Source organism: Ziziphus jujuba, chromosome 6 (assembly GCF_031755915.1).
Source record: "Ziziphus jujuba cultivar Dongzao chromosome 6, ASM3175591v1".
Lineage (NCBI taxonomy): Eukaryota > Viridiplantae > Streptophyta > Magnoliopsida > Rosales > Rhamnaceae > Ziziphus > Ziziphus jujuba.
In genome coordinates this window covers 14,116,851-14,139,777 of record NC_083384.1, presented here as the reverse complement: position 1 = coordinate 14,139,777, position 22,927 = coordinate 14,116,851, and the positions used below count along the sequence as shown (strand labels likewise).

The window sequence follows — 22,927 nt, the reverse complement described above, 5'->3', positions numbered from 1 at the left end:
AAAAAAGAAAAAAAAAAAGAAAGTAAATATATAGATGACATGCCATGCATGCATTGTAGGTAAGTCTTTAAAGTTGGTATGATATCATGCCATATATAAACATTGTAACGGATTTTCCTAATGAAAATTTATATTAATATTAAAACGCTTCATTAAAATCCAGAAACGAGACAGCTTAGCTATCCCAGAAGTAACATCTTTTTACCAATTTTCCATGTATATAGGATATGGTCCATAGCTGATATAATATAATTAATTTATAAATATAACTTCTTATAAGACAAATGAGACAGCTCAGCTATCCCAGAAGTAACATCTTTTTACCAATTTTCCATGTATATAGGATATGGTCCACAGCTGATATAATATAATTAATTTATAAATATAACTTCTTATAAGACAAATGAGGGCGTGGGAAATAGTTAAGAGTTTTATAACAAAGAAGCAGGAATTGATATTTTGTTCACCATGGCTTTGTATCTGTTGTTAATTCTAAGTATTTGCTGCTGTGCAGTACAAGGAACAAGCAAGGTCAATAAAAGTCACCGCACCATTAATCTTGATGATGATCCTCACTTCATATCAATCCTGGTATAAATATATATATAGACTTTTTTTAATTTGTAGATTATTAGGATTTTAGATTGCTTTTTGAACTTCAAACGGATTCAAATAAATTTTCATTCATGTTACCAATTTTTTTTTTTTTTTTTTGGTCCACTATAGAAATTAGCAAAGGCAGGTTGGTAATTACTTTTGAAGGTTTTCTAATGGAAATTAGTTAGTGATTATATTTTTCTCTAATATTTATCGTTTTCTTTTTCTTTTTCTAATTTGTGCAGCCAACCGAAGCTGATGAATTTGATTGTGTTGATATATATAAGCAACCAGCCTTTGATCATCCTTTACTAAGGAACCACAAAATTCAGGTACAAAATTTATAAATAAATAATTATTTTACCCTGTTGAATTAAAAAGCACAAAAGTATTTATATAGTTTAGAATTCTATATGCTTTTCTTCCTCAGTAATTTCATATCATTCGTATATGTTAATTAAATCAATTATATACATATATATTCTTTTTCAGTTAAATCCAAATTTCTCACACGAGTTGACAAAAAGCAGAGTATCATCCAGGAGTAGATCTCCTAATGAAGTTGATCTACGAGGTAAAGGTTGTCCATCAGGGATGGTACCTATTCCGAAGTCTAAACCTTTTTATCGCCCATTTACACAAGACTTCCCTGGTGAACATGTAAGTATAAATAAAAAAATAAATAAATAAATAAAATAAATAAATAAAAAAAAACTATATACGCAATAATAATAATAATAAGAGCTTTAGCACTTATCAAGTTAACATATTTTTTCTACTAAATATATAATTTAAAAGATAGTTTTAGAAAATTAATCTTCAATATAGCTATTCATGCAGAGAAACATGCACATACTTATCTATTAATTCCATCAGGGGATCTTGGCCTTCGTTTATAACCAATAGGAAAAAAAAAGAAAAAGAAAAAATAATCTTATTCTAATTAAATGCGTGGTTGTTTTATTTATAGTTTGCTACACTTGATACGAACAATAATGCAACATATCATGGAGCACAAGCAACGATCAACATATACAAGCCACCTGTGACAGGGAAACAGTATAGCATGGCTCAAATATGGCTTCAAAGTGGACCTCCTAATGAGCTTAATAGCATACAAGCTGGTTGGGCAGTAAGTCGTCGCATTTGAATTTTATTGTCTATATATACTTCATCCCTTTTACTAATTAATTTCTAAATTCAAATTAATTTCTTCATTTCCCATATATATATATATATAATTAATACCATTGATACATATAACTAAATACACATAATTATGTCGAATTCCAAGGAAAGTTTGTCATATCAGATTTCAGTTGCTTAATTTAATTTGTCAGGTTTGAAATGTTTATTATTAGTTGCTGGCATGCTATAAATGTTACTTTTTAAAAATATTTAAACGGATGTGTTTTTTATTTTTCTTTCAAAATTTTTGCAAGAGAATTTTATGAATGATAAACAGCCTAGCAGTATGGACAATACTTTCACACATCGTGTGGATGTTGAAGCAGATAAAAAATGAATAGATAGGGCCCACTAGTTAATACATATTCAATCATATTATTTATTAATTACTCTATTTGATAAGATCCACTATACAATATATACAAAAGTAAACTTTTATTTTCCAAGTTCATTATGTTCCAAATCCAAAGCCATCAATCACCACTTTGACAAACCCATTAATTATTTACATTAGATCAGAATTATCCTTTTTTATTCTAAAAAAGAAGGAGGAGGGACAAAATGGAAAATCAGAAAAGAAATAAAATAATAAAACTTTCTGGGGCTGAGGAGCTTATATATATAGGTATGAATGTGTATTTTACAATTTTAGTTTTCTTTTGAAAATGGTGGGCGGTTTTGCGGTTGTGTGTTTAGCCTGATAACTTTAGCTTTGGAACAATAAGCGGAAAAAAGACTATTTTAAAATATTAAGATTCTATTTGATATAATTTTTGTTTCTATTTTTTCCAAAATATTTATTAAAATAGCAATTTTGTTACTGGTTTTATAATAAGAAATGCTTTTGAATATCAGAAATAATTTTTGAAAATTGGCTAAACATTATAGAAGTTATTTTTGAGTTTTAAAAACTATTTTTAATTTTTCAGAAATTATGTCAAACAGAGTTTAAGTTCAAAACAAAAATATTCTTGTCATTTTGATATTAAAAAACTAATTAGAATATGATTTGGTAATTAACTATTGGAACATTTAATAAAATACCTCCTCGTTTGTATTTATATTTGTGTTAACATTGTTAATTTGATAATAAAAATTGTTAATTATGTTTATATTAATTAATATGTAGGTAAATCCAACAATATACGGTGACAATCTCACATATATGACTATTCGATGGACGGTAAGAATTGTATTCTTCTTCCTGCTTTTTTCATTTTAAAAGATCAATTAATGGTGGATTAGAAATTCTTCTAATTTGTGTTGGCTAAATAATCCACTATTTCTGTTTTTGATAATGTAATTAAATACTTTATTTTTTGATTATACAGACAGATGGCTTTAAGAATACTGGCTGTTACAACTTGTTGTGCCCGGGTTTTGTGCAAGTGCACCCGACAGTTAGACCTGGTCAAGTCTTCGTAAACAGTTCCATTATAGGAGGAAGCCAATATGGTTTTGATCTTTCAATCATTCAGGTACATAGATGTCAATATATATTTTGCAGCGATCTTTATATTAACATATTAATATAAAGAATTTGACTTTTTAAATATAAAAAATCAAATTTGTTTTTTCTTATTTGAATAATTATATTGATTTAGTTTAATACCCTACTTGTTCCAAATTCCAATGTCACTATTTTAACATTTAATTGATAATTTATATAAAATAAATAAATAAATTAGAAGTAAAACAATGAATATTTATATAAAAATAAAAGTAATGCAAATAAAGATTATTGTTAGAATCTGTTTTAAAAATTCATTATCTATTTTAAAACATATTTTTTTACTATAAAAAAATACACTTTTTTTTATTTTAAAAAAATTGTTGAATATGCTCTAACATAACCAAATTAAAGTTTTAAAAAGATGGTCTCAAAAGTTGACGATGTAATATTAAATTTACATCATGCAGGAGCAATCAAGTGGTAACTGGTGGTTAACATCCGAAGGCTTTAGAGTGGGATATTGGCCAAAAGAGCTTTTCAATCACTTGAACAATGGTGCTGATAAAGTTCGCTACGGTGGAACAACAAAAGCTTCAGCAGACGGGCTGAGTCCCCCAATGGGGAGTGGTGAATTTCCAACCAATGACTACCATTCTGTTTGCTTTTTGGCATTTGTCAAAATTGTGGATTCCAACTTCAAATTGATTGATATAGTCGACAGTACCATGAGTGGGACTACCGATGTCACTACCTGCTATGATTTACACTATTTTGGTTATCAAGGTCGAAAATTGGGACAAACTTTCAGTTTTGGGGGACCTGGTGGAGAATGTGGTACTTAATTAGGAAAAACAATAACTATATATTTGTTAAATATGGCCAATACTTAAAGAAATAAGGATATGTTTTATTGAGAGATTTATTACCAGGTCTTTATCATCCTTCTTATTAGTAAATATTAATTTTTATCTATATAAAGAGAGATTAAGATCTACATAATGAATGAATAAGATTTTACGATTTTCTCTCTTTTCGTTTTTATTTTTCTATATCTTTTTCATATTTCTTTATTTTACAAACAATATTATATATATATATAATATTATAATAATCGATATTTCACTTAATTTGTTAAGTAAGTTTTGATCAAATTAATGACAAGTCATGATTGATATACAACATTTGAATGTTTATTTCACATTTTGGTTATTTTAAATCTACTTTTATTTGTGGTATGCTAAAAGTTGTGCCACATATATATATATATTAATTACAAAGATACAACTACACCCTTAAACCATATGTTAGAAGTATCATCTATTGCTAAAGTTTTTATATTATCCTCCCCACTTATATTGAATTGAAAAATTGATGCCACATCTACCTTGATGAAAAAGCCCTGAACACAAATCAAAATTCAAAAGCGACAAACCCCTCCTCCACCCACAAGGTCCAAAACCTATCTCACATGTTGGTGAAAGTAATTTAAATTTTTAGTATTCAAAGTAAAATATTATTTTTGCATAAAATTTTCCATGTATGAATCTATGTTCCACACCACCCCCCCCCGCCCCCCCCCCCCCCCCCCCTTTCTTTCTTTTTTTTTTTTTTTTTCTTTTTTTTTCCTCCTCTCGTTTATTGCTTAGTTTACAACAAGCGTATGTAGAAATTCACACACTGTGTCAATACGTAGTATTGGGCCTTCTTTTCTTTTTTTTTTGGGGGGGCCGGGGGGGGGGGGGGGGGGGGGGGGGGGGGGGGGGGCGCGCGACGGGGTGGGTGGGGAACAACGTAAAGCACAATTAGTATAAAAGTTTCTTATTGCAATTTTCTCCTGTTCCCCCTGCTCTCCTCCTTAAGCCACAGCATGATGTTTTAGGTATGAATTTGATGGAATTTAATGGAACAGCGTTATAGAAAATTCAAATGCTCTAACTTCCCACATATACATATATATATATATACAATTAGTATAAAATTTCTTATTGCAATTTTCTCCTGTTCCCCCTGCTCTCCTCCTTAAGCCACAGCATGATGTTTTAGGTATGAATTTGATGGAATTTAATGGAACAGCGTTATAGAAAATTCAAATGCTCTAACTTCCCACACATACATATATATATATATATATATATATTAGCATTCGTACTTATTTTACTGTTTTAGCATGAAAAAGTTATAAAATTGAGTTTGTTTTATTACTCCGGAAATCACCCAGATTAAAAGGAAAGGCTTGAAGAATGGAGAATGTGGACAATGTTGTGCAGGAATTTATGAGGCTCTTTGAGGAGGTAACTTGGAATGGATTTGAACCATGAATATTTGCAGATTGCTTTTTTACAGCATATTTTTTTTCTTTTTTTTTTTTTTTTTTTTGGCTCAAATTATGAATTCATTGAGACCAAAAAAAGATAAAAAAACATCAATGCTGGATCCAAGATGCTTCCTCCGGTACGCATTCCTAGACCATTATGTCTGTGCATGCACAAGGCAGCCAACTGTGATCTATAGGACCTATAAGGTGTTGTGCTGCCGCCCATTTACTAACACTGTGGGCCAGCCTGTTAGCTACTCTAGGGACCCAACTAAACTTAACAACCTGAAATAAGTGTAATTTAATTAAAATATCAAGGAAGAGGCTTTCTGAAGCCCAGTGAAGATGAGTGCCGTCCTTGTTTTGGAGAGCCTTAAACACTGACAGCACATCTGTTTCAAAGATCACCTTCGGCCAACCATGAAATTGAGCTACCTATGTGGCTTTGACTATTACATCTAATTCCGCAACTTCGGGTATAAAGTGTCAGGACCAGTCCAGAATTCCTTTCCGGAATCCTAAACAAGCCCTGATCCCAGAGAAATACTATCGAACCTTCCAACGGAAAATCCGGCAGCACCTCCCCTAAGGGTAGGACTTACCAAAAATTACCTGCACTGAAAACACACTTCTATATTCATCCCCTTATTCCTCCCACAAAACTACAAATTGATTTCACAAATTTACAGCACTTCACAACAATAACAGCAACCCAGTGCATAAATAAAACATAAGTGTCCAGAATAGTATACAGAGCTTCATGAAGTGCTATTCAATAGAAAATCCAACAAAGATGAAAGAAATAATACAACTGAAATGAATGAGTACAAAAGTACTTCTCGAAACATGATAGCGGCGGAGAATTGGTTTGCCTCGGAAGAACATCTACCACCCCTTGCACCTAAGGGAACGGAATTTAAAAACGTGAGATGCTAATAATCTCAGTGAGCGACCCTAGCTATTGAACACTTTTAATATTAATAATAATAATATAACAAATAAAGAAATTTAATTAATACCGGCAATTAAATAGGTAAATAAATAATAGCAGTTGAAAATAATAATTTCTCTCAAAACTCTCACTAATCACTCCGTTGGAAATGTTCCATTTTTAAAATATTTTCACAAAACTCGACATTCGTATTTCCCGAAAACCAAGGGATCAAACAATTTAATAAACAATAAATAAATAATTAAATACCCCAATATAAATAAAATGTAATAAATTAACGCGCTATCTCAGAGTCACCTTTGGGGTTTGAAATTTTATTTGAAAACTTACACTTGACGCACCACACCATATACCGGTGATGCCCTCCGATACCCAGCGTCCTGAGTATCGACTGGCGGGGAGATTAAAGAGAGAAACTTGCAAACGGCACTTCGGCGTCCCGACAGTACCGCTGCTGAAATCGTCATCCCAGCTAAGGAGGGGGGTGGCTGTGGCCAATATCAAACTTGCCTGTCCACGGTCCAATGGCAACTCACGGGAGACATAATACTTGCGCGCTAAACCACATACATACACCCAGAACACCAATACTGTATGAATGCGTCTAAAATAATTATTAAATTAATTATAACCGTACCGTTTTTCCAAAATTATCGTGGGAAATATACCAATTCTCAAATTTACCATCCCACATTTCCTTTTAACATACCCGGTACGAAAACATCGATAACGATAAAACAATAATTTTTCTCATAACATGAGGTTCGACAAATAAAATACCATGGGCATAATTATAAAAATTAAAACACCACTTTAAACAAATATTTTCATAAAATATTTAAACCAATTATGTCCAAAAATAATATTAAAATCACATACAATTTATTACTGAAAATACCTTGCTCATGCATAATAATTAAAATTAAATCACAATAAAATAATAATTAAATTGTACCACATGAGCATAATTTAAATATCAATTAAACACCAATTAAACATAATTAATTGCCCCAAATTATTTTTAAAGGTGGGTCACTCACCTTAAGCGAGTATATTAGCTAAGATCCTCCACAGGATCAACTTCACTACTCGCACGCGCACCTAAAACATCCACAGTATACCAACCAAATATATTAATATTTTAATCGGGTAACTCCCAAATGGGTACCCGGGGAGCAAACACAAACGACAACTAAAAATTATGAGTGATATACCGAATCGAAGCTTGAGTGATGAGGATCACGGATTCGGTCTTACTTTCCAGAGATCGGACCCGAGGTGGCCGGAATCTCGCTGGAAAGCTTTCGGGATTCGACTCCTCAATTCTCCCAAACCGTCACGAATTGGAGGAAAAGGATGCCGAATTTGGATTCAGGAAGTCGGAATTAGTGGACAGGGACCGGCGGTGCAACTGTGTACTTGCCGGAACAGTGACTTCCGGTGAGCCGTCGTGGTCACCGGCAACCGTCGCCGGCGGCAGCGCGTGTGGTGGCCGTTGGCTGAGATTTTTGGCGGTTTTGTAGATCGAGGGGAGTGGATTCCAACGGGACCGGCGGTGAGGCAAACGGAGGCCGAACGGCGAAGAGATCGGGGTTTGAAGATTTTCTGCGCCTCGCCGGAAAATGCTCCAATCCCGGCGCGTCGGAGGTCCAGTGGCCTTGAAATTTGGTGGGCTGGCCAGAAATGAGGAGGTGGTGAGGGGTGGCTGGCACGTGTGGCCTGAAAATGGCCGGAAAGGGGTCAACGGCGGTGGTCGGCGATGGAGGGGAAAAATTGCCCCCGAGCTTCGCCGGCTCGGTCTGGGCGCGTCCGGCGACGAGCGGTAGTGAAATTTAAGGGTTCGGCCGAAAATGAGAAGGCGCTCCTTTCTGGCCGGCGCGTGTAGCAAGGATCGGCTGGAAAATTGGATGATTTCCGGCGGCCGATCGTTTCTCTCTCTCTCTCTCCTCCTCGACGTTTTTGCCAAATAAAAGCCACCGTGGGTGATACTGTTCATCTACGTGGACCAATCAGGTGACGACACGTGGCATCACTGTGCACTTAAGCCAGATATAATAAAATATTACGGTATCCGGCGAATTTCAAACATCCATAACTTTTTAACCAGATGTCCAATTTAAGCGTGCCACTAGTCTATGAACTCGTATCGACGAGTACTTTACAACCATATAAAAGTGAAAACAAAATTACACAACAATAAAAAAGTCAACTTCCGGCACCTTTTGGACAGTTTGCACATCGACCTGTTTTGCCCATAACTTTCAAACCGTAGCTCCGTTTTCGATGTGCTACTAGTCTACGAACTCGGGCCATCATGCACTTCGCCACGGTACCATGGTCAACTAAAAAATTTCAACTGGAACAAAAAGTCAACTTTTGACCCACTCGGTCAATGGTTAACCTCGATAAACGTGCACGAATTCCAATGTGATTTGGGACGGGGTGTTACATAAAGACTCGTGATTGGAAGGTGTGGATAGCCAGCATTGTGCCTCTGTCATTTCGAGCTGTGATGGCTAGGAAACTACCATTCGCCTTCAACGTCGCATCATAATTTAGTTTTATGAAACCCTCCGGGGGAGGTCTCCATGAGATGGGTGTTGGGCGGTTAAGATCCTCCTAGTTGAGTCTCATTCAAGTCTCATAGTTGTTTGCATCAAGTAGTACATTAACCTTGCTATGGATTAAGTCTGGTGCTTGTTGTACAGCATTGACAATACCTTCCTGACATTCATGATAAGCTTTGTTTCCAATTCGCCATAAGTATTCCAATGTGATAGCGTCGTATATGAAGAAAATCTCGTTTGCTTCCGCTGATATTGGTAGGAACTTTGAAGGGTTGGCCAAATAGTATAGAAAGGACGTGAGGTTGGTGAAGTGAAAGGATTCCCATCTTAAACCCTAAGGGCTAGCAAACCATACTCTTCAGGCTACTTCGCAGTGAAAGAAGGTATGAATTTCGTCGTTGATATTGCTGTAGCCATGAACACACTCCTTGTGATCAATAGACATTCCACAAATTGATAAATTAGAAACAACAGGAAGACCATAATTAGCTAATTTCCACATAAAGAGTTTTGTTCTCTCATGGATTTTGCTTGTCCAAAGGATTTTCCACCACTTTTGTTCCTTGAAATGATCTTCTGCTTGGACTTGATACGCAGTCTTCACGCTGAATATCCACTTTTCGATTTTGACCAGATTAGTTTGTCTTCCTGGTTACTCTGGGCCCAAAACATTTCCTTTATTTTCTGAGCCAAATTGTGGTCGAACAGATCATTCAATTTGACATCATCCCATTCACCATTATTTTGTTTGAGGGAGTTGACCATGCCAAAAGAAGTGATAGGAAGTTGTCGCAGTTGGGGAATGAAATTTGGGATGTTGGGGACCGATGGGTCTTCCATAAGTTCACCGAATTTCCCTGTCCTATCTTATAGCAAAGGACCTTGGCTAGAAGATTTCTAGTCTGAGGACACCAGACCAAAGCCAGGAACAATGGTTTTTCTTCTTGCACTTCATGAAGGAAGAGTGGGGGAAATATTTTGCTTTGAGGGCTTGCACCCACAGAGCTTGATCATCTGTTGCTAAGCACCATCCGATCTTGGCAATGAGTGCTTTGTTGAAATTCCATAAGTGTTTAATGCCTAGGCCACCATTGAATTTTGATTGACACACCTTTCTCCAAGCGATAGGATTGAAGCCTCTCATGTTTGAAGTATCGTTCGTCCATAGAAAAGCTCTGGCTTTGCTTTGTATCCGTTGGCACCAACCTTTGGGAAGTAGGAAAGTTGACATTGTATACACCGGAATGGAGGTAACCATGTGTTTGATAAGGGTAGCTCGGCCTGCCTGGGAGAGAAGTTTCGCTTTCCACCCTTGGATTCGAGTTTCCACTTTCCGTTGGAGATGCTGGAAAGTTTCAGATTTATTTTTAAGGAGAAATAAAGGTAAACGTAAGTGTTTGGTGTTTTTCTCAAGCTCTTTCCTTCCTAAGATCTTTTTTATGTCCGATTTTCCTTTGCTGCTAACATTGCGAGAAAAGAAACATTCGGAATTTTCTCGATTGAAAGATTGTCCGGTCCACTTCCAGTAGAGTTGTAGACATCGATGGATGTTGCAGGCTTCTTCGGTATTGGCGCCACAGAAGATGATAACGTCATCTCCGAATAACAAGTGTGTCACTGACGGAGAGGAACAGCCAAACTTCATGCCAGTTATCTTTCTATCAATTTCCCATTTGAATAACATTCGAGAGAGTAATTTCGCCATAAGGATAAAGAGAAAAGGAGACAGCGGATCTCCTTGCCAGAGCCCTCGTTCCATCGGAATTTTATCAAATATGCTTCCGTTCAGGAGCAATTCCATGGAAATAGAAGATATACAATTTAAGACCAATTTAGCCACTTTGTCGGAAAAGCCAAAAAGAATTAAAATTCTTGAAATCATGACCCAATCCACCCTATCGTAAGCTTTCTGCATGTCCACCTTAATACCTATAATTCCTTTCATCCCTTTCTTGCGATTCATAGAGTGAAGCACTTCATTGGCCAGGATGGCATTCTCTCCAATCCATCGCCTCGGAACGAACACTGACTGGCTTGGGGAAATGATTTTCTTGATAACCTGCTTCAGTCTATTCGCTAGGATTTTTGCGATGATCTTATAGGTGGTATTGCATAGACTTATAGATCGAAGATGTTTAACTTCCGTCACTCCTGTCACTTTCGGAATAAGGACCATAAAGGTGCGATTGATGTCCCTCAGTAGTAAACCAGAGCGGAAGACATTTTGCACCATGCGGACCACATCTGGTCCAACGATGCTCCAATACTATTGGAAGAAGAATGCTAACATTCCATCGGGTCCTGGAGCCTTCGTTGGGTGCATTTTCCGAACCACGTTCCAAATCTCACTTTCTGGCGGGATTGCTTCCAAAAAAAGATTATCTGCACTTGTGACACAATTCTAAATAAATTCGCCCATGCGTTCACTTCTTCTAATATCAGCAGCTTTGAAAAGCTTTGTGAATTCCTCAGTTAACAGATCTCCAATCTCTTCTCTATATTCTCTCCAAATACCATGTCCATCCTTTAGAGCTGGGATAACGATTTTCCTACGATTTGCTATAGTGGCCGCATGGAAAATTTTGGTGTTTTTGTCTCCTGCCGAAAGCCACAACTCCCTCGATTTTTGTCTCCAAAGAATTTCTGATCTTTTCCTCCATTCATTTAGTTCCCATTGGGTGTTCCTCTCTTCTGCCAGAATGTCCTCTGAAGGTTCTAGGCTTTGGAGCCATTGAATTTTGGCTTCTAATTCATCAATTCTGGTTTGACAAAAATCGAAAACATTTTTATTCCACTGCCTCAGAGCTATAGACGTGCTGTGTAATTTGTATCTAACGGAAGCAAGTCAATCTCTGGTGTCTGCACTTCTCCATGCCGTCTCCACCACATCTCTCCATGTAATATCTCTTTTCCAGATTTCCAAGAAACGGAAAGGTCGAGCTTTGGAACTAAGATCGAAGGACAATTTAATTTGAATGGGAATATGTTCTGAGGTTGCGCTAGAAAGGTGTAGAACACCTGCTTGTTCAAAAGTTGTTCGCCACAAACAACTGACAATAGCGTGATCAAGGCGTTCCTGAATATTGGCTTTGCCGCCCCTTTTGTTACATCACGTGAAAGGATTTCCATGATACCCCAGATCTAACGCCCCCATTTCGAACATAAAAGAGCGTAGGAAGTGATTGTGTTTCTCCGTGACCGGTCTACCTCCCAATGAAATTGGTAATTCAAAAAAAAAAAAAAGAAGCCAAAACTGCAATACTCTTACAGGGGTTATAGATCTTTTCAGCGTTTTATTTACATCATATACATGTTATATAATTTTTTTTTAATTGCAGTCTAATCCTCTTATTTTCTTTCATATTGTCATTTTCACAAAATAGTTTCTGTAAAAGACTGATTGCACTAACAGAAGCATGTTGAATTGTATTTGCTGTGAAGTTGTGCCCTGCAGGTGCAACAAGAAGTTCTCAATATAGACGGGGTTAAGAATCTTTTATGGGAAATATCTACCGGATAGAGGAAAATAGATTTAAAGGTGGTATTTGATGCCTCCCACTTCGTATTGGCATATATATTAAAGCTAAATCTCTCTCTTTTCCTTAATTTGTAATTGGTCAGGTTAATCAAATTGGTTCTGTAACTGAGAGTATTAAAGCTTTAAAAATGTATAAACGAGCTAGTTGGGGTGCATGTGATGGCAAGTCACAAAAGCTACGACATGTTAATTGCTGTTATGGTCCTCATATCTCCCATTTGAGTTAGATTAAATTGGCCTGTACAGTTCTCTGAAACAAGTTAGAAACTTGTTGAAATACTCTCTATAGCATTGGCTTTTTATTTCTTAAAATGCAGTCATTCTTTGTCGTAACTAAGAATCTGTGCGTTCATTGGCATAGCCACCGCGAAACCATTTGGTAAGTTCAATTTGTCCCTATTTTATTATTATTATTTTTTTTTGGGAGGGGGGGGGGGGGTGGTTTGAAGCTAAAAATATGTTGTGAATCTGTGCACTAGTGGTTGGAAATTGAATATGATGTGAATAGGTATTGTTTGAAGTATATTTGTGCTTTGGACTTTGAGAAAAACTGATAGTAAAGGGCTGTAATTGAATTGTCATGGGTGGGGTCTTTCGGTATATGGAGAATTTTCTGGGCTAAAGATGCAGGATATAAGGACGAGTGTTTGTATTTATGAATAATATGTTAGATCAGACTGTAATTTAGTTTTCAATCACTTTGTTTTTCTATGAAAATTTAGCTCAAAAGAAGTGTTCCTCTGAGTACATGTATAAGATTCTCTTTCTTTGTTTTCATTGTAGTTATGAAATGCAAGCTATCCTTGGATGAGAGTTCAAGATGTATATGGTAAGTGGGGAAAATTCATAATGAACATGTTAGTTTTATGTCCCTCATTCTTTTCCTGATGCTCCTAGGAAACAACTGTGAATACTGCATGAAATATTAAACGTATACTAAATCACAAATAGAGGAACAATAAGATAATCTTAGGATTATTTTTAATGCTTTTGCAAGGATAAAAGGAGAATAAATGAAGATAATGCTTTGGTATAAAGAAACTTTCATTCTTTTCCGCTCAAAAAAGTTATATGTTTTGTGCTTTCTATATCATCTGTATCATGAAGGCCCTACGGTAAAGAACCGAGCATGAGTTTTGTTCTTGTTCCTCATTTGTGTACTTGAAAGTTTTGTTAGAGAGTGAAAAAGAGAAATCCTAAGGCAAAAGTTAAACAAGACAGCAAAAATTTATTCAAACCATAAATTTGTAATCAACCATAGGAGTAAAACATATTACCTTGCCAGTGTCAGAGATTCTAATCTGTCCTAATCTGGTTTTGAACTTGTATTTGATTCTATATGTAGTGTCCACTTTTTTTTTTCTGTTCAATTAAATAAAATCATAATCCGAAATGTGATGCATATGGTTGGATGATAAGGAAGTAAAGAATGTATTGGGTACAATTTTTGTTTCGTCAGGCATGACACCTACGAAACACATGTATATATTCACCAAAAAAGAAAAACATGTATATATACATATATGTACATGAATGAAGTTTAGAAATAGCCAACTAAAGTACTGCATTATTAATATTGATGTTTTACTCCAAGTGAATATGTGAATGTCATTGTTCTTTGATTTTATGTTCTTTTGTTTGTATAAGCTTATATATATACATAATACATGTAGATATATATGTGAAATTGGTATTTCATTTCAACTTTGAAACCGGTATAATAGTCTTTAATAGCTTCCACTTGATTATGTGAAATTCTGGAAGTTGCTTCCACTAGAAAAGTTTTTCGTAGCTACTGTCGTTGAGGAAGGCTGCCACTTAGTGACCAAGTGAAATGCCACTTGATGAATTATAATGCATAAACAAAAGGGCAATTTTATTTTTTGAAGGTTTTCAAATGGTTTCTATTGTTTTGGCGTTCTTCTTGTTCTTGCTCTTTAAGTGATTTATAGAGGCTGTCCAATTTCTCAGAACAAAAATTAAGTTGTACAAGAGAGAGTTCTGATTTAAAAGTGATATCAACAGGCTGGAATGCAAGTTTATGCTGTTTTAAACTTCATTGATACTGTACAAGTATCCTAAGCCACGTTTCATGTTGGCTCCTATTCATAGTCCAAAATTCTGTTTCTTCATTTTAGGACTTTATGACGTAATATGGCTAATTGTTAGGCTCATTTTTGGCATTGCATTTCCAATTTATTTGACATGGTGTTATGATTTAGTATAGAATATGCAAGGCTTGCAAACTGGAGCAGTACTAAGCTATTCACTTGTTAAATTATTTGAGATCTTCATTCTTAAAATGCTGATTGGTCTAATTCCTATATTACTTCCTTAATGTTAATGAACACTGCTTTTAGCTTTTAGTATAATTACACTGAGCTGGTAAAATACTAGCTGGTTTGGATTTAGATTTATGCACAAATAGCTTAAGAAGAACTCCGAACTAGCTATTATTGAGGATTTTGATGGTTGATTGATTTAGGAGCCAACTAGTGATGGTTTTTTAATTTATTTAGGAGCCAAGTATTAGAATCCATTCTTATCGCTCTGTGGTTCAATGCTGATTGATAATCAAAATTTCTTTACTCATAAAAATTGGTCTCATCAATCACTTCAATCCATGAAGATGGATGAAAACATACCAACAACCAAGTATTAAACTATATATTATTAGATTAAATGGAAGGAAATGACCTGAAAATTGATGAAGTTGGAACGAACAAGGATATCGGTGGATACAATTACGTGGAACAAGTGATTGGTTTTGTTAGTGAAAATGTCAAGCAAGTTTGTGATCTAATCACAAAAAATTCGAATGGAAAAACTACATGGGGCTCGGAAGTACAAGGCATGGCTCTATATTGCTTCATGCCTGCTCGCTTTTGCACGATATCAAAATTACCCGACTTGTAGAATTTGTACTTGTCAAAAGGGTTTTCATATCAGTTTTCTTATCGTATAAAGTAGTTTTTGTGTTAAGATATTTATTATTTATAGCAAATTATAATGGCATTTTCCTTTGTCTTTTGAAAATTCGATTGTCCAAGATCTGGCTTAGTATATATTCTCTGTGTTCTATCTATGAACTGCAATATAATATCCAATATAATCGATGGATTCTCTCAAATATTATAATATGAACGCCTTTCATTCGATGACTTTGAAATAGAATTCTCTCAATCAAACGAATTCCACAAAATAATAATAATAATACTGAAGAAGAAGAAAAAACTAATGCTTGAATCTCTGGACAGTTTACACTTATACAATTAAATAAACAATGAATTGTGGCCTGCATTGTACTGCTTTTACATACTCCATTTTATTTTCACTTATATTTTAATTTGACTTATTTTAAATTATAAAACATTTTATTTTAGTTTTTTTTTTTCCCACTTAATATTTATTAGGAGACATTTTTATCTTATTTCAAAAGCCTTAAAATTTTTCACTTTTAATGAGCCAATGTCTGAGATTGTTTTTTCGGATTTTTTTTACCCAAAATTACCCCCATCAAACTTAGAATTCCAAATCAGTCTTTGACTCTCTCGCTCTCTTCGATGCCATCGATTATCAGCGCCGATCATTGTTTATCATATTCGCAGATCAGTTTTGTTGCCACCGTCCAATTGAAGTACCTTTGGCTATATCTACAGCTCACAGCTCCGAGCTCCGATCACTGTTTCTCACCTAGGGCTCCATTGAAGAACATTTAGCTCTGTCTACAGCTCTTTCATCCTCTTTTCTGTAAGCATTCCTATTTCTCTCAAATTCCATCTTCTCCTTCTTTTTTACCTTCTGGGTATGGCATTTTTGAGGTGGGGTTTTCATAATTTATTTAGTTTGGGGTTTTATGGACTATAGGGTTTCATAGTTTTGATTGCTATATATATATTTTGGACGATGGGGTTTCATATTTTGGATGATGGGGGTTTTCATATTTTGGACGATGGGGTTTCTATCTTTTAAAGATTTGTAGAAGATGAAATTGATTGCTATATATATATATATATATATAGGTGTCCTGTTTAACAACCACCAAGCAAATCCTTCAATAATCGAGTATACTGTATATGTCATTGTATTTAATCACTGCATACAACTTTTTCAATTTACTCCCTCTAATCTTTTTGAGGATATGCCAAACAAGTTTTTGAATGTGGAAAATTTTAGAAGCTTTTATCTGAAATTCTGTTTATGCTTGTAGCTAAGAGATAAGGTCATTTTAGACGCTTCATTTGGATTAGACTGATGGGCTGGCTATCTATGATTTTCCTGTCCAATGTTCTTTTGACTTATTTGTATACCAAGGACTGTATAATGGGTGTATCTTTATTTGCCTCTGTTGGGAAGAGTAAAGATCTTTTGAATTTTCATTGATTTTGTTTTTTTCAATCGTTTTCAAGTAATGACACCTACAAGCATACCCTGTTTCAGAGAAGCTAACACAACTTTTCTTAAGAGAGGATGACTGAACTTGTACCTTATGCGCGGTTTTCGGCATGTTTTCGCTCTCTTCAATTTGTGGTTAGTTAGACATGCCACCAAGATGGTGGACCTGAATATAGATGAAGGCTACAAGAACTGTCTATCTACCAACTAAACCTCAATTAGTACTGTTTCAACTTTGCTTGAAGTTCAACAAACGTTGGAATTTAATCCTTATATCTAAGATAGGTTATCATAAGATGTAAAATTTCACATTTTCCAGATTACATATGTAGAACCTGGTCAGAGCTCTGTTATTGAAGCAAGAAATAGTTCCGATGTCAGAGTTCAAGCTCCTTGGTCCTCCTTGGCAGCGTCCCGTGAATGGGTAAGGTTTTCATGCTTTAGTTGCTGAAATGACTACATTTTATACCCTAAAGTATTATATTCCTGGGTAACATTTTATACTTTTTTACTTTGAATGTTACTTAAATACTTAACTGATAATTATCCTTTCCTTTTCTAATATGTGGTCCAGGTGTGAGTTCAATTACTAGTTCAGTTCTTTTATTTATTTGATTACCTCGTCATTTCCCTACAACCACAAGGCCAATTGACACTGAACTATGAACTGCACTGTTTGTACAAGAGTTTTCTTGGGAAGGAAGGGGCAGATATTGTCATCATACTGGTCATAAAGCAGCTTCTGCCTAAATTTACGTTGGTTTTCAGACAAGAAGATGCGGTTCAATTTGCAAAGCTGCGGCATGCCTAGTAAAGAGTCCTCTCTACTTAAGCTTTTGGCTTTCAAATCAATGTCAAATTCAACATTATCATTACATTCGTCGTCTTTCAAGTTATTCTAGGTTTATAATTCCTATGAAAAATGGAAATCTGAAAGCAAAGGGCTGCTAGCTAGTATAATTCAAGCTGAGGGAACTATAGAATCATTCAAGGTCCGCATTTTTTTTTTTTTTTTAATTGGCAAATAGTTAAGTTATACATCATCGTGGGATTGGAGAACACAAAATCAGGGTATTATTTATAACATTGGATAACCTGGGTGTGGGGTATGCTTTTGCTTTTAAATGAGTGCATACGATGAGATTCTTGTGAGAAGCATCACCAGCCTATATTCCTTTATGCACTGTATTAAGAAATCCATTTTCTTTCTATACTGAGAACTAGAATAATTCTTGGAAGTGTGTTTCTGTTTCCTTGCTTCGTTCTTTTTGGTGCTCCCTGCATATGAGCACTGGAAGCCATATGGAACCAAGCATTCATCAAGTATACTTTTTTGTTGTATCAAGAAAATCATAAACGACGATGAAATTGTTAAGTTGATGGAAGTTGCGAATTACGACATTTAGCGTTGTTTTATGCATATTCAATTCTCATGCATGCTAAAGGAATTAAAACCTTTATCCTATATTCTACTCCTGTATATTTCTTCAGATAACATTCATATGATTTTCAATCTCTAATTTTCTTGAAATCTTCTTCTCTTCAATTACTTTTTCAACAATTTTTGTTTACCACATAAAAATTTTCCTTGACGTACGGGAACTAAAACTGGAATTTGATGCAGGAACTCTTGTCAAAGGAATTGCCGGATGCACAAGTACTAGAGCCTACTCCTGGTGTACCCCTAGAAATCGAAGCACCTAAGAGGCCCTTTTTTCCCCTTTTTTTTTTTTTTTTTTGTCCGGAGTATATACAATTATAATGTAATCTATGCATTTGAGCTATCTTTTTATTTTCTTATATTTCTTATGCGTTATATGTTTGGTATGATTTAGTTGTAATATTTATGTGTGCTTAATTTATCTGTTCATAATTTTGTGCAAATGACATATTCCATCATTACGAATAATTTGATCATATAAAAAAAAATATATATATATATATATATATAGAGCTTCTATAGTCAAGATATTTGGACCATTTTTTTATGCAGATCAGAGTGAAACTGCACGTGGTGGGATGTTCAAATTGTCTATATAAGTCTTAAGATTAAATTAATAAGCTCTATTTATCACCAATGTCTATTATGACACAAGGTAAAAAATATATATATATATATATATATCCTAAATCATCAACTTTGTTTCCTAATTACCAAATCTTATTTCGATAGTTAAATGCATGTCTTATGTCCTTTGTTCTCTAATCCAAGCTTTTTTACTTTCATTTGCATTTGCAATCCAATCAACATGCCTGCAAAACTATACATATATAGATATACACACACACGTTTCTAACAACTAGCTGCAATGTACTATTTTATTTTTTTCGGCACCTAAAACTTTATATCACATTATTATATATATATATATTGTTTTTACATAATTTTATATTTTTAATCATGGAAAAATAAAAAATATAAATATGTGTGTGTGTGTGTGTGTTAATTGAGAGACAGCTAAGCTAAGCTTTAATATTCCATTAAGAGAATATTCTTTGTACATATAATAATTACTCATCGTATCAAAAAAAAGAAAAAGAAAAAAGAAAACACCAATAAAGTCAACGTTATATACTATTAAAAGATCCACGGTTTTCTGTGGTTTTCCTATTTCCATTAATAGAAATATTCCTACCTATCGTAGTATCCTATGCATCATCAAACGTCAACAACATCATCAGTAGTAGCAGCAGTGGTAGTAGAGGTGGTGGCACGTGCCATATGTGAATCGATGCAGTGGGAATGAAAAGTGTGTCTACAATTAGGAATCATAGACACGGATTCTCCTTCCACAAACTGGCAGATGCAGCACGCACATGTATACTCCTCGTACGGAAGCACGGTATCCGAAGCATATCTGATCTGAGGAATCCCGGCACGCACACCGGGATCCACTCCTCCTCTTGCTGGTGGTGCCGATCTGATAGTGGGTAGCTCTACCTCACTTACTCTTCGGTAGTTTCTTGATCTCCTGCTTGTTCTTTTGTGAAAGATCCACAAGCAGAGTAGGAAAATGGCGAAAAACACAACGAAAGAAATGAACACAGTTACTCCAAACCAGAAGCCAATGTACGATGGGTCAGGAAGAAATATTTTTCTCTGGGGATGAGCATGATGTTGTTGATCCATAAATTAACAGCAACAATGTACAGCTTAAAAAAAAAAAAAAATGGCTGACGAAAAAAGAAAAAGGGTAAACTAATAACAATAAACAACTGGTCTTCCTGCAAATCCCAGTAAATTTTTTTTTTAAAAAAAAAGTTATTTACAAATTACAACCAATACCCAGAAGAGGGAAAAAAAAAGTACGTTTTTGAAGATTGTAAACCGGCCACCTCGCGCCGTGTAAACTGCTGAAAACACACTGAAAAAAAAAAAAAAGAAAAAAAAAAGACTGCAAGAGTGAAGGAAGCGGTGGAGCACAAACACAACACCTTTTTTTTTCTATTTTCTTTTTTATATCGTCCCAAGTTTTTCAGCTCCCCCTTATAGCAACCAACAACAACAAAAATAAAGATAATAAATAAAAAAATAAAACAAGAAAAAGAAGAAGAAGAAGAAGAAGAAAAAATTAGAAAAAAAAAAAATCTCCCTTCACTCTCTACAATGCTTATTTCAAATTTCAAACAGAAGAAAAGTGGGGATATGAATGTGGAATTTTAAGAGAGAAAAAGAGAAATACAGAGAGAAAGAGAAATAGAGAGAGAGAGAGAGAGAGAGAGAGAGAGAGAGAGAGAGAGAGAGAGAGTTTGCGCTGTTGTTTCGTAGGAGGAGCAGAAATAAATAAACGGTAGATAGAGAAGGGGAGAGAGAAAGAGAGTGGGACCCACATTCTTACATTAATAGAACTTGGATGCCCTTCTGCAAAAAATGTCCTCGTCACTCTATTTTTTGGGAGGCCGACTCTTAAAAACCAAAACCTGTTTTTCGCTTCGCTTTTTTGTACGTATAAAAAATGGTTTTTGGGACAAAGTGAGCTGCCACGTGGCGTCCACGGGAAGCTTTTCCCTTGGTAATTCCATGTTTTTTATTTTTCCAGCGCGTGTTTCAACTTATCATCTTAATATTCCATCTATATAAAAAAAAAAAAAAAATTGATCGGAATTTTAAATAATTAGAACCCAAAAAAAAAATTAATTAAATATAAAAAAAATCTACATCCTACTGCCTATGTAGTTAATTAAATAATTAAAGAATTTGTTCTAGGAAACGTCGTTTCTTGATTAGTCTTTATCATTTTTTAACAAATAATTACAAGGCCTTTTTGCATATATCATGGATTATGTTACCCATTAATTAATTTTTTAAGATTTTTAATTTTTGTAGGAAAATAGACAGTAACATAGCACTGGTAATTGGTTGATATGTATTTATTAGCCATAATTGTTATTATGTATTGTAAGCATGAAAATTAATAAATATTTAAGGCAAATTAAAAGTGTACTTTTAAGTCTTAACATATTACTATTTTGTTTTTTTTTTTTTTCCTCATATTGTTATTTATTTTAGTTAATTTTTTTTTTGGGGGAATAACTTGTATCACTTTAGCTTGATTTCAATGTTTACCTTTACTATTAAATTTGTTTAATTCGGATCAATAATATCTATGTCATTTGTTTTATTTACAATATTAAAGATAATTACAAATAAGATGACACTATTGTTTATTTCGAACTTTGTCTAATTTCATCAAAATAAAAAAGAAGTGTATAATTTTCCCCTTTTGATATATGGAAATGAATTTGAACTTTAATAACTTAGCAAGTTTTGAGTTTCATTCAATTCAACATTAATTTATCAAAAGATGTTTTAAATCATTACTTCAATATAAATGGTGATACTAAAATGATAAAAAGCAAATAGTTGTGGTAAAATATAGTGAATATGCACATAATATGATAATAGTCATACATTAACAAGAGTTTGACATTATTTCAATATTAATACAAAATCAGGTTTGAATATCCATTCTATGCTTTGGGTGAAAGGAGTAATATATAATAGGAGTGCTGTTAGTAATGCAAAAAATTAAAAATAAATAAAAAGAATAAAAAAAAGAGTAAAAACAAAGGAAGTACTATCAAGAATAGTTGGATAATAAAGCCATAGATTTATATTTCCACATTTTATTATTGTATATCATTTTATTCTAAATAAATTTTAAGAATTTTTATAAAAAAAAAAATCAATAATAAAATTATTGTTTTCTTAAATAGTAATTATTAATTCAGTAAAGTGTTATCTTAAGCAAACTTATAACCATACAAATTAGAAAATATCACTGAAGTATTACTTTTGACTACATTTTGAGTTTAATATTTACCATATTTAAGAATTGAAGTGTAACAATGCTGTCAATGCCGTCTATGAGGACAATCAAGTAGCTCTCCTCACACATTGTTTTTTCAAGATCAAATTCCCCAACTCCAATGAGAAATAAAAAAAATCAAGATTTTTATTTAGTAAGTTACTTGAAAAATCATACTAAAAAAAAAACATAATAATATAACGAATAAAATATAAAAAAAAAAGAGAAATCAATGGCTTGGTTAAATTAATAGAAATATAACAAATATTAATATTTTTAACCTATTTTAATCCAAAACGAACTTTTTCTTTTTTTCTTTTTTTTACAATGACATTTCATCATTAAACTAATACTTAAAAGATAGATCAAGATGCTCCATTGTTAAATGGTCGTGTTATCAAAAAGATGTCAAAGAGCCTAATCGTGAATAGCCGCTTTTTCTATGTGCTGGTTTTAATATTTTTAGTATCAACTAATTTAGTCAAATATTTGCAACTTGACAGCCTTTTTTATACTTACAATTAATGCACAAATGTGTTTCGTAATTGCTGATTTTATTTTCTATAGAAAAATAATGGAGCCTTATGTAAGATATAAATAACTTGATCATGTAG

The 22,927-nt window shown here is 34.0% G+C and overlaps 3 protein-coding genes and 1 long non-coding RNA gene across 6 annotated transcripts; 2 read left to right on the top strand and 2 right to left on the bottom strand.

Annotated features, from left to right (window-relative positions):
- The first annotated feature begins 284 nt into the window (after positions 1–284).
- Positions 285–4,080, top strand: LOC112493312 (protein neprosin). The gene is made up of 8 exons (XM_060817894.1): positions 285–309; positions 515–591; positions 843–929; positions 1,090–1,257; positions 1,568–1,729; positions 2,915–2,968; positions 3,117–3,263; positions 3,706–4,080. Exons 1-8 carry the CDS (start codon positions 285–287, stop codon positions 4,078–4,080), a joined length of 1,095 nt encoding a protein of 364 aa, XP_060673877.1.
- A 5,877-nt stretch (positions 4,081–9,957) lies between these two features.
- On the bottom strand, positions 9,958–11,304 carry LOC125418867 (uncharacterized). Its single transcript, XM_048463550.2, has one exon. The coding sequence runs from the start codon at positions 11,302–11,304 to the stop codon at positions 9,958–9,960; it is 1,347 nt and encodes a 448-aa protein (XP_048319507.2).
- A 4,754-nt stretch (positions 11,305–16,058) lies between these two features.
- LOC107430507 (uncharacterized) lies at positions 16,059–18,806 on the top strand. 3 transcript variants are annotated; one of them, XR_001582562.4, is made up of 5 exons: positions 16,063–16,359; positions 17,050–17,225; positions 17,324–17,428; positions 17,579–17,814; positions 18,629–18,806. It is a non-coding gene; the product is annotated as an uncharacterized LOC107430507 (long non-coding RNA). The 3 variants fall into 3 exon arrangements; XR_007237857.2 differs by having other exon boundaries at positions 16,059–16,359; positions 17,050–17,428; positions 17,579–17,996; XR_001582561.4 differs by having other exon boundaries at positions 16,062–16,359; positions 17,050–17,428.
- Positions 18,807–19,663: 857 nt separating this feature from the next.
- On the bottom strand, positions 19,664–20,134 carry LOC125418868 (RING-H2 finger protein ATL28-like). Its single transcript, XM_048463552.2, has one exon. The coding sequence runs from the start codon at positions 20,132–20,134 to the stop codon at positions 19,664–19,666; it is 471 nt and encodes a 156-aa protein (XP_048319509.2).
- Between the last annotated feature and the right edge of the window lie 2,793 nt (positions 20,135–22,927).